At 52.5% G+C, this 11705-nt stretch overlaps 1 protein-coding gene across 1 annotated transcript; it reads left to right on the forward strand.

The window, feature by feature from the left end:
* Positions 1-1915: 1915 nt before the first annotated feature.
* LGALS4 (galectin 4) lies at positions 1916-9681 on the forward strand. The gene is made up of 9 exons (NM_001284470.1): positions 1916-1979; positions 2285-2373; positions 3918-4122; positions 6354-6488; positions 8556-8594; positions 8780-8809; positions 9037-9125; positions 9265-9430; positions 9515-9681. The coding sequence occupies exons 1-9, from the start codon at positions 1935-1937 to the stop codon at positions 9659-9661; spliced, it is 945 nt and encodes a 314-aa protein (NP_001271399.1). The 5' UTR covers positions 1916-1934; the 3' UTR covers positions 9662-9681.
* The last annotated feature ends 2024 nt before the right edge of the window (positions 9682-11705 follow it).

The raw sequence follows: 11705 nt of genomic DNA on the forward strand, positions 1-11705 counted from the left end.
GCCTTGTCCTCTGCTTGGTGCGCTGCTGCCTCCTCCCTGCTTTTCATTGGTCCGACTCCAGCCTTCCCCTACCCTCTTCATCCAGGCGACCTGGAACATGAGCATGCTGCAAACCCAGGACATCATTAAGTCGGTCCAGGCTGCCATGGAGAAGAAGGAACTGAAGAGCATCACCTTCTCTAAGCTCTGAGAGCCGCTGCGGCCCGGGGCCTGGCCTGGGGCCTGGACTTCTCTTACCTCCCGCCCATTTCCTCATGGGCAGAGAAGGAGGATTAGTGAAGATGGTCACCAGTGCCTTCTCCCTTGGTCTCCCTGTTTCTGACATTATGACACCGATCCTTATGCCCAGGGACTGACTTACCATCACCCGAACAATAAAGCAACTTAATGAACTTGGTGTCTGTATTGGAAAGAGAGGGGAAGCCGAAAGGAGCCAGGATGGCCCTGCGGGCTCCAAGCTCCAGATGGAGATTTGACCAATGGGAATGGGAAGGCGATGCCCATTCAGAGCTGGCAGCGGGCAGGCCAGGCCCGGCAGAACGCCTGGCGGGCACGAGCAAGCAAAAGTCACATGGCTGCCTCTGGGCTGGAAGGCTCCAGATGGCCTCCCTGCTGCTCCAGACTCGAGGGCGGTGTGCGCCCTGCCTGGCACCCACTCACTGCACAGCCTGCTGGATCTGACGCTGGCATCTGGCTAGAGTTCCATTGCTACCCAATCTTGGCCAACTGCCTCATTTTTCTTTTATTTTTTCTTTTATTTTTTTTTTTAATTTTTATTTATTTATGATAGGCACACAGTGAGAGAGAGAGAGGCAGAGACACAGGCAGAGGGAGAAGCAGGCTCCATGCACCGGGAGCCCGACGTGGGATTCGATCCAGGATCTCCAGGATCGCGCCCTGGGCCAAAGGCAGGCGCTAAACCGCTGCGCCACCCAGGGATCCCTATTTTTTATTTTAAGTAGGCCCCACGCATGAGGTGGGGCTTGAACTCACCACCCTGACAGTAAGGGGGTCCCATGCTCTACCAACGGAGTCAGCCAGACGTCCCTGCCTCATTTCTTTAAACTTAAGGTTTCCAAAAAAAAAAAAAAACTTACGGTTTTCATGTCCCTATATAATCCCAACCTCCTGGGTTTATGTTTGAAATGAGTGCAAGAAGCCAATGATCACTTTAGTGCCTTCTATACTCAAGTAGTCCTGTTCTGAGCAATTATTAGCTTAGTATTCCTTTCAAGGCTTCTAGGAGGTTGATACTATTAAAATCCTATTTTACAGATGGGCAAATGAGGAAATTGAGGTTGAGGCACTGACCCAAGACTAAACAGTCAGGAAGTGGCCCAGGAAAGATCTGAACCCCTAAGATCTGGCTCCAGAAATCATCTTTTAAGCCACTATAGATAGTCTAATGTACATGGGTTGGGCGTGCAATAAATGTAGGTGCTTTTGTAGTTCCTAGGGGTGTCCAGAGCACCCAGTTCCTCCCTCCTTTCACTTGCTAACATTGCCCATCTGTCATGGGCCACTCCTGCAGTCTTGCCCTGCCCAACCATCCTGATCTCACCCTCCCTCTGCTAACAAAGGTCTGGGTAGGCTTTTATGGGCTCTGATAAGGCTCTGGCAGGACCAAAGTTCACTAGCACTTCCTCTTTGTAGAAAGGCCTAAAGGAGGGGTCTCTGACCTGAGTCCCCCCAGCCCGGCCCAGACAATCCAGGTTCTGGCTGGTTACCAGTGAGGCTAGCAAGAGAAGGGACACAGAGGGTACCCTAGAAAAAGATGTGAGCCTGGGATACCCAGAAGAGGGACCCGTGGATCCTGCCCTGCCAGCCACTCCCTTTTCCTCAGGTATAAGAGCCACCCACTACCTGCCATCTACCACCATTCCCTGCTCCTGCATCTCTTCTCGCTGGACGAGCCACCAGCCCAGCCTCTCAAGATGGCCTATGTCCCTGCACCCGGCTACCAGCCCACCTACAATCCGGTGAGACAGTGACCCAGGATCTAACTGCAGGTTCTGGCTTAGCTCCACCCTGACCCCCACACACCAGTTACTCTCCCCCTGATCCTCGGAGGCACCCACCCCACCCTCAAATCTGATGTAGCCAATTCTGACTCTGAAGCTTGACTTAACTCCCACCCTGACATTCAGGCTATTTATGTCTATCCCTGACTCTTGGCTCTCTCCACCTTCCTGCTGATCCCTCACCCATGATGTCCTCTCCCTTGCTAATGAGAGTGGGGGGACTTCTCCATGAGGGGTAAAGCCTCACCAGTTCCCTTCCACAGACTCTGCCCTACAACAAGCCCATCCCCGGAGGTCTCAGTGTGGGGATGTCTGTGTACATCCAAGGAATTACCAGTGAGCACATGAGGAGGTAAGACATTCCCCCACACCAGGCTAGGAGGGGGCTGCAGAGAGGGGCTTCCACTCTAATGCAGGAGCCCTTCTCTTCCTCACCCTGCTCGGGAAAGGGGCTCTGGGCCACTGTACCCGATGGCCAAAGACCTGCTCTAGCCTGGGATGTCCGGGGCTTGGTGACCAGGAGCAGGGTGCATGGGGGCCTGGAAGAGGTCAGGGAGCAGCCCAGGAGTTGGATGTTGGATTGGACGGGTGTGACAGCATGAATTCAGCCCACAGGCTCAGAGCCGGGCCAGCTCTGTCACTGACAGCTTTCCCGCCGACTGGGAAAGCTCCTGTCCCTCTCCGTGCTTTACTTTCCCATCTGTAAGATGCGATTGTTTTGAGGATTCAATGTGTGAAACATGTAGTACTGGAAAGTAAGGACTAAAATAAGTCTTAGCATTTTTTTGTGGCCTTAAATTGGTGATGACAATTGAACTGAACTCAAGGCACTGTTGTTTTTTTATTCATTGTTTCTTTGCTCACTAAGTGCCCACTATGTGCCTAGGCACTGGGGGCAGAGCAGTCAGCAGGACAAAGACCTTTGCCCACGTGGAGCAAACATCCTAGTAGAGAGGAGAGAGGAAAGATAAAAATTACATTTGCAGGGTCCAGTTGTTCTAAGCACAATGGAGACAAATAGGGAAAGGAGATGGGGACTGGATGTGGGGCAGGGCGGGGTGTGGCATTGTCCCTTTAAATAGAGGAGGAACGGGATCCCTGGGTGGCACAGCGGTTTGGCGCCTGCCTTTGGCCCAGGGCCCGATCCTGGGGACCCTGGATCGAATCCCACGTCGGGCTCCCGGTGCATGGAGCCTGCTTCTCCCTCTGCCTGTGTCTCTGCCTCTCTCTCTCTCTCTGTGTGACTATCATAAATAAATAAAAATTTAAATAGAGGAGGAATGCCTCTTTGGGGAGGGAACACTTCAGCGAAGAACCAAAGGAGGGGAGAGAGGGAGCCAGTAGATAGAAAGAGTACAGCTAGTGCGAAGGCCCTGACGGGGGTGTGTGTTTGCCCAGTTGGAATAACTTCAGGGATGCGGGCATGAGGGTAGTGCTCTGACCCACGTGTTCACTGCGCACCCCCGCGGCTGCAGGTGGGGAGTGGCCTGTGGGGCAGGGAGGGAGCAGAGAGACCTGAACCCACCCATGTAGGGTTCCTAGGACAGTGTCTGACCCGTGGTGAACGCAGAAATGCAGGAGTCTCAGTCTCAGTTGCAAACTTGGGAGAGGCTGGGGGCACGGCGGCCTGGTAGGGAAAGGGAGTGAGGGAATGCGCTGCGGTGGGAATCTGCCCCTGGACTTCAGGACCACTACCCACCCCTCCTCTCTTGGGTCAACAGTGCCTAATGTGTTGTCCCCTTTTTGTCGTGGCGCCCTACCCCCCTCCCGCCCAGTTCAGGGACCTGTTCTGGGACCTTGGAACAGGGTAGGTCAGAGAGGGCTTCCCGGAGGAGGGTCCTCTGCTTGGGCAGGCGGGATCCTGCAGGGGGACGGCCCTTCCTGTCTCTTGGCCAGGTTCTGCGTGAACTTCGTGGCGGGGGCGCACCCGGGCTCCGACATTGCCTTCCACTTCAATCCCCGCTTTGATGGCTGGGACAAGGTGGTGTTCAACTCGCATCTGGGCGGCAAGTGGGGCAGCGAGGAGAAGAAGAGAAGCATGCCCTTCCGCAAGGGCACCCACTTCGAGCTGGTGTTCATGGTCCTGGCGGAGCACTACAAGGTCTGAGCTCGGGGCGGGGCCTCCGTTCGTCCCGCCCCGCCCCGCCCCCTCCCCGCGGAGCCCTATGAGGTCTGAGCTCAGGGGCGGGGCCTCCGTTCGTCCCGCCCCCGCCCCGCCCCTGCCCTGCTTCCCTCCCCCGCCACCCTTCCCACCTCCCTTTTTTCTTTTCCTCCCTTCCTGCCTGTGAAAACATTTTTCTCCAAAAAAACAAAAATTTCCCCTCTCGTTTCTCATTCCTATTCCTCCACCATGAACGGCCAAGATTGCATGTGTCTCACCTTGTTCCTCTGTGTTCTTGCAAAATGTGTATTTTTGCTATTTTTTTTTAAAGATTTTATTTATTTATTTGAGAGAGAGAAGGGGACGCCTGGTGGCTCAGCGGTTGGGCACGTCTGCCTTCGGCTCAGGGCTCAGGGCATGGTCCTGGAGTACCCGGATCCAGTTCCTCATCGGGATTCCTGCATGGAGCTTGCTTCTCCCTCTGCCTGTGTCTCTGCCTCTTTCTTTCTTTGTCTCTCATGAATAATTAAATGAAATCTTAAAAAGAGAGAGAGAGAGAGAGAGAGAGCGCGCACCAGCTTGGGGGCGAGGGCAGAGAGAGAGAGAGAGAACCCAGCAGGGAGCCCAAGGTGAGGCTGGTCCCAGGACTGAGCCCAAGGTAGACACTTAACCATCGCCCGAACCACCCAGGTGCCCCTAATTTTCCTATTTCTTATGGCGAACTCTGAACACACAGAGAAGGAAACTTCGGTGGTCATGAGCTCCAGGTCCCTCTGCTGTCATCCTTCTCTCACATTTCCCCTCCCATCCAATTTAAGAGCAAATCCCAAATCTATCATGTTATTCATACATTTTTTATTTTCAGGAGCACAGTCACGATGCCATTACCACACCCAAAACATTGGCCATTCTTTTCAGGGCCCCCGCATCTAGTCAGCGGTCCTGTCATCCCATAAATACCTTGATGTTTGTTGTTTTCTACACTTGGAATCAGGCTCTGGATAAGTCCCACACGTGATTGATTCCTACCATGCCAGCATTTTAAAAATGTGTGACCTGTGTACACAAGAGTGTGGGCCTCCTTGCATCCCTGCTCTGGGTTGCCTGCATCCCTGCCTCTGGTTCCCCTCAATGACACTCCAGCGACATCCTTGTATACATTCCCTTCTGCGGGACGATGCAGGGAGTCTCCTGGAGGGGGATCATGGGGTTAGAGAACCTACCTGGACTTTATTTGCCCTCATACAGGCACCCGGATTCCTGGCCTTAGCAGCAGAGGTTAACGTCATTGTTTGCAGTGGCAAAGGACTGGCAAGGACTCAGGTCTGGGCTTTGCCACTTCCCAGTGTGTGACCTTGGGCTGATCACTCTACCACCTGGAGACTCTGCTTTCTTTTTTTTTTTTTTTTTTTTTGAGACTCTGCTTTCTTGAACAATGGGGACAATCCCCTGTCCCACCTTATGGGGCTAAAGAGAGAATCACCAGGTTGCTATCACCACGCAGTGTTTAGTGTGTGAGAAGCACCCAGTCCTTCGGAGCTGCTGTCAGCCCCATGCCCGCTGCTTAGCACTCTAAGTAGAGCTGTAATGACACGAAAGACACTTAGATATGATAACAAGGCAAGACTCTACACAGGATTTCCAGAACGCCTTTGACATGCCTATCTGGGGGGGTTTAATGTTCCCAATAAGCCCAGACCAGAGCCAGCCTCCATTCTACAGACGGGGAAACAGAGGCTCAGGGAGCTGAAGTGACTTATCTTCTGTGTGGTCGGTCAGACAACCAACACGTCAGAGCCAGACTCAGCCCTGACCTATTTGGTGCCCAAACCAGGACTCAGACTTGATTCTTTCCTTACTGCTATCCTGAGTAATATCTCCATTCTCTTCCATCCTCCAATCTGTGAGCTTTTTTTTTTTTTTTTAAGATTTTATTTATTTATTCATGAGAGACACAGAGAGAGAGAGGCAGAGACACGGGCAGAGGGAGAAGCAGGCTCCCTGTGAGGAGCCCGATCTGGGACTTGATCTCAGGACCCTGGGATCACCACCTGAGCCAAAGGCTCAACCACTGAGCCACCCAGGTGCCCCAGACTCCAAGATTCCTGACTGTGGCCATCCATCACCTCCAAGACTGGACTCCCAAGTTAAAATGATCACTGCTCCCTACTTCCTGTTTCTGCCTTCCCAAGGTCACGGGTGCTGATTCTGCCCTTTCCTCTGCCCTCCAGGTGGTCGTAAATGGAAATCCCTTCTATGAGTTCGGGCACCGGCTGCCCCTACAGCTGGTCACCCACCTGCAAGTGGAAGGGGACGTGGAGCTTCAATCGATCAATTTCATTGGCGGCACCCAGCCCCTGGGTCAGGTGTGTGGTATCTCCCTCCCTGTGTGCCCTCTCCCCTCCGTCATTCATTCCCACCTTCGTCTATTTCCGGGGCACCTGCTCAGGGGCAGCCCCTTTGCTAGCTGGGCCACAGACCCCAAGGCAACCAACAGTCCACTCGGAAGGCAGACATTCCACTGGATGGTGTTGGGTGCAAGCGGTTAGGGCAGGTTTGGGGAGTCTAAAGGGAGGGCTTCCTGGAGGAGGAGGAAGGCGGGAAGCTGAGTCAGGAGGCATAGATCAGAAGGCTCGAAAGCCACAGGGATAGCAGATGAGTTCACGAGAAGTTGCCTCGCCTAATCACGGAGAAACCCACTTCAATTCGCAATGAGCTCCCGCTCCACACCCACGGGCAGAAAGGCACATGATACCCACTGCTGGCGAGGCTGGGGGCCAGCCCCCCGCCCCTGGAAATGACCGGGCGGCCTCTGTGACCACTGGGCAGACATGCACCCGGCCACCTAGGAACCCCAATCCCAGGCCCTCAGTGGACAGCCAGCCACCAGAACAGCCCCGGGAGCACTTAGAGACGCCCAAACCCTGGACTCCCACCCTGTCCTTCAGCTGAGGGCTCTACACCCCCCAACCTGTAAGGCCCCCACCTCCATGGACAGGGGAGCCCTCTGGTGACCCTAGGCGCCCCGGTTTATAGATTTGGGAACCGAGTTTAAATAACTTGCCACAGGTCACAGAGCTGGCAGGTGGCAGAGCCACAGATCACACACAAGCAGGGTGTGTGTGTGCGCTCAGCGGGGCCCCTCTGCCTCCCAGATGAAGGAACAGCAGGAATGTCTTCATCCAACAGGAGGCCCCAGGCCTACGAGTGCTCACCTGTACTATCGACACTCATCCTCACCCAGCATTTGTTTTTGTTTTTGTTTTAAGATTTATTTATTTATTCATGATAGACATAGAGAGAGAGACACAGGCAGAGGGAGAAGCAGGCTCCATGCCGGGAACCCAACACGGGACTCAATCCCGGGACTCCTGGATCGCGCCCTGGGCCAAAGGCAGGCGCTGAACCGCTGAGCCACCCAGGGATCCCCCTCATCCAGCATTTGAACGAGAGAAAGGACAATAAGGCTTTTTTTTTTTTTTTTATGAGAGACACAGAGAGAGAGAGGGGCAGAGACACAGGCAGAGGGAGAAGCAGGCTCCATGCAGGAGCCCGACGGGGGAATCGATCCCGGGGCTCCAGGATCATGACCTGAGCCAAAGGCAGATGCTCAACCGCTGAGCCACCCAGGGATCCCACAATAAGGCTATTTTTGAAGGGCCTTCAGAACAGCAGGCTGAAAATAGAAGTCAAGGCAGAAAGGCGGCTCTCAGTGATGTAGGGCTGGGCCTTCCTGCTGCGCCTGCGTGGAGGCACCGACAAGAGAGACCCAGAGACAGACAGGGAGACGGAGCCTGAGGCCCAGGATCAGCGCCCCACGCAGGCTGAGAGCCTCAGGCTGATGGGGGAGAGACAGGGCTCCCCAGAGCCCCAGCGGCGAGCACCCAGGGTGCTGAGCAGGGCTGCCTGTGGTGTGGGCTGGGGAGATGTTCTGAGGAGCACAGGCTTTATAGAAGCTTCCAGGTGGAGGGGCAGCAGGGAGATGGGCGATGAGGGGCTCCCTGGCAGGAGGAAGCAGGATAAGGGAGAGTACAAGAATAGCATTTGCCAGGCTTGCCCCAAAGGGGTGGAGTGAGTGTCACTGTGCACTGGAGTTCTCTAAATATGGCAAGTTCAGCTCCATTAATAAGCCACCTAGTGCCGCTCTTTGACCTCAGAGTTCCCTTAGATGGTGGTGGTGGGGCTACCCTGGGCAGGCATCCTTGACACCTTCCAGGGCCTAGTTTTGGGGTCTCCCTCATTGCCTGCCTGCCTTCATACATTGCCTTTGTGTCTACAGACACACATGGGAATTCTGGCTTACCCAGGAAGTCCCTACTGATGGCTGAGGGGTTTCTCCTTGTGGCAGGGGTTTGGTGGTGTGAGGAGGTCTTGGGGCAGCCGAAGGACCCCCAGACTTCCTCATCATTCGTGCCTTCCATCCGTCTGTGTAGGGTCCTGGACACACCCAGCAGCAGCCAAGTAGCCTGCCTGTAAGTGGGAAGGTTGTGGGACCACCTGGTGGGGGGGGGGGGTGGTGAGAAGTGGGACGGAGTCAAGGAGGTTGGGCCCCAGTCGTACCAGTCCAGCACCCAGAGATATGCCTGCATGTTGTTGGTGTGGCCATAAATATGTGTCGAATGTTACAGAGTAATCTCTCTCCTTCCTCACTTCACAGACCATGGAGGGACCCCCAGTCTTCAACCCGGTAAAGTGTTCTATGGGGCTTAGGGATCTGTGGTGGGTAGTTTGTGGGGAAGTGGGAACCAATGGGGGGGGTTGGGAGGTAGCGAGAGGGTGGAGTTGGTGGCCAGAGCGGGGAGGGGATGGAGATTGGGGACATTTCTTAGGAGTGGGCACCCATCTCTGAAAATGTGTCCCTGCCTGGCTTCTGGTGACCTGAGGATGACAGGACCTCATGTTCTCTTCCCCCAGCCTGTGCCATTTAGGAAGAGATTGCAAGGAGGGCTTACAGTCCGAAGAACAGTCATAATCAAGGGCTTCGTACCCTTCACAAGCAAAAGGTACCCAATCTAGACCAAGGTGGGAGTCCTCGGCCCCCTTCCTCCCTCAGACCCAGGAGTCTGGGCCCCCATCACCTCCCTGGGAGAACCAGTGCTGACCCCCCATCTGACTCCCACCTCCTTTACTCTCTGCCTTCAGCTTTGTCATCAACTTCATGGTGGAATCCTCCGGGGACCTGGCTCTGCACATTAACCCTCGTCTGACTGAGGGTCTTGTGGTTCGGAACAGCTGTCTGAACGGTTCATGGGGATCTGAGGACAGGAAGCTTTCCTACAACCCATTTATTCCTGGGCAATTCTTTGATGTGAGTCTGGGGTCTCCTTCCCACTCCTCTTCTCTCCAGAGCCTCTGTCCCGGCCCTGGCCTCAAGCCTGCCCTCTCCCTGCAGCTGTCCATTCGCTGTGGCATGGATCGTTTCAAGGTTTACGCCAACGGCCAGCATCTCTTCGACTTTTCCCATCGCCTTTTGGCCCTCCAGAACGTGGACATGCTGGAGATTAACGGTGATGTCACCTTGTCCTATATCCAAGTCTAACCTATTCCCAGGGCCATAACCCTTGGGAACACAGAGGGAAAGATTCCATAGGACTCCTTCCTAAGGCCCTAATAAAATGCCTGTGGGTGTCTCATGAATGTCCATGACTCCATTCACCTCCCTCACTGTTCCTTCCTTCCTTGATTTGGTCATACACTGTCCATTCAGCCATCCAATCATCTGTGCATCCATCCTCCCATCACAATAAATCTAGGAATATCTGAGACACAGATCTTGGGTTTTATGTGTATCAGCTCATTCAGTCCTCACAAAAACACCAGGAGAAAGGAACTATTATTATCATCCCTCTGGAAAAGATGAGGAAACAGGCAAATTAAAATAAGGCAAATCACCCACCAGTGGCAAAATGAGGATTCAAATCAAGGTGGTCTGGCTCCACACTTACTTAATTGTTCTACAGCCCATTTTCCCATCCATACATGCACCCAGCTCTCCATTCATCCATTTCAAAGCCCATCAAAGTCTCCAAACATCCATCTAAGCATATGTTCATCCATCCATCTAAACATCCAACCAGGGGCACCTGGCTAGCTTGGTTGGTGGAGCGTGCAACCCTTGAGTGTAGAGATTAATTTTTTTAAACCTAAAACATAAAAAAAAATAAAAGGGACTCCTGGGTGGCTCAGCAGTTGTGCATCTGCCTCGGCTCAGGGCATGATCCCTATCCAGGGATCGAGTCCCACATCGGGCTCTCTGTGAGGAGCCTGCTGCTCTCTCTGCCTATGTCTCTGCTTCTCTCTGTGTTCCTCATGAATAAATAAATAAAATCTTTTTAAAAATATCCACTGTCCATCCATTCACCTGTGTATCTAGCTCTCCACCTATCCAGCTATTTGTCCATTCGTTTGCTGTCCAACCCTTCAACCATTCATCTGGCCATCCATCCATTCAAATATCTAACCATGAGAAGCCTAGGTGGCTCAGTAGTTGAGCATCTGCCTTTGGCTCAGGGCATGATCCTGGAGTCCAGGGATCCTGGACATTGGGCTTCCTGCAGGGAGCCTACTTCTCCCTCTGCCTGTGTCTCTGCCTCTCTCTCTCATGAATGAATAAATAAAATCTTAAAAACAACAATAACAACAAATATCTAACCATTCATGTATTTACTCATCCATCTGTCTTTCCATTCAGCTGTCCTTACATCCAGCTCTCATTCACGTATTCATCTCTTCATTCTTCCGTTTGTCCATGCAAATCTCTGTCTTCCATCACATCTATCCATCCCTCCTCCATATGCCCATTCATCCCTCTGTTCAGCCATCCATTTCCTTATTCTCTATCCTGTCATCCATCCATCTCTTTAGGAACTACACTTCCATCCATTTCCAACTGTCTGTGCATTTATCTCTCATTTCATCTCTCCCTCCTTCCATAACCATCTGCCATCCATTCAATTATCTTCTTACAATGTCATTCTTTTTAAGATCTTATTTATTTATTCATGAAATACAGACAGAGAGAGAGAGAAAGGCAGAGACACAGGCAGAGGGAGAAGCAGGCTCCATGCAGGGAACCCAATATGGGACTTGATCCCCAGACTCCGGGATCAGGCCCTGAGCCAAAGGCAGACGCTCGACCACTGGGTGACCCAGGCCTCCCATAGTCATTCTTGTTGATTTAATCATGTGTTGATTTATTTACACTTTAATTCACCCATTCATTCATTTCTTTATTCATTCACTCACTCACTCACTTATTCACATAGCCATTATTCAGGCATTTCTCGGTGTCTATTCCTTCCTTCCTTCATTCATTCAGTTTAATTTCTCATTTATTCTTCTAATCTAATTCTCAAACTTGGATGTCATCTGGGGAGCTTTTAAAAAATATTGATACCTGACCCCAACCCAGACCATTATTAAGTTAAGCCATATAAATATGCCATTTTTTTGTAGACTAAAAGTCACTAATTTCATATGTTCTAGCCTAGTAATTCAGTAGTGGGTCCTAGGGATCAATATTTTTCTTAAACTCTACAGATGATTCTGCCTCTTTGGCAAACACTGGTCAAGGATGTACTGTA

This window comes from Canis lupus, chromosome 1, assembly GCF_011100685.1.
Source record: "Canis lupus familiaris isolate Mischka breed German Shepherd chromosome 1, alternate assembly UU_Cfam_GSD_1.0, whole genome shotgun sequence".
In the NCBI taxonomy this organism is placed as follows: domain Eukaryota; kingdom Metazoa; phylum Chordata; class Mammalia; order Carnivora; family Canidae; genus Canis; species Canis lupus.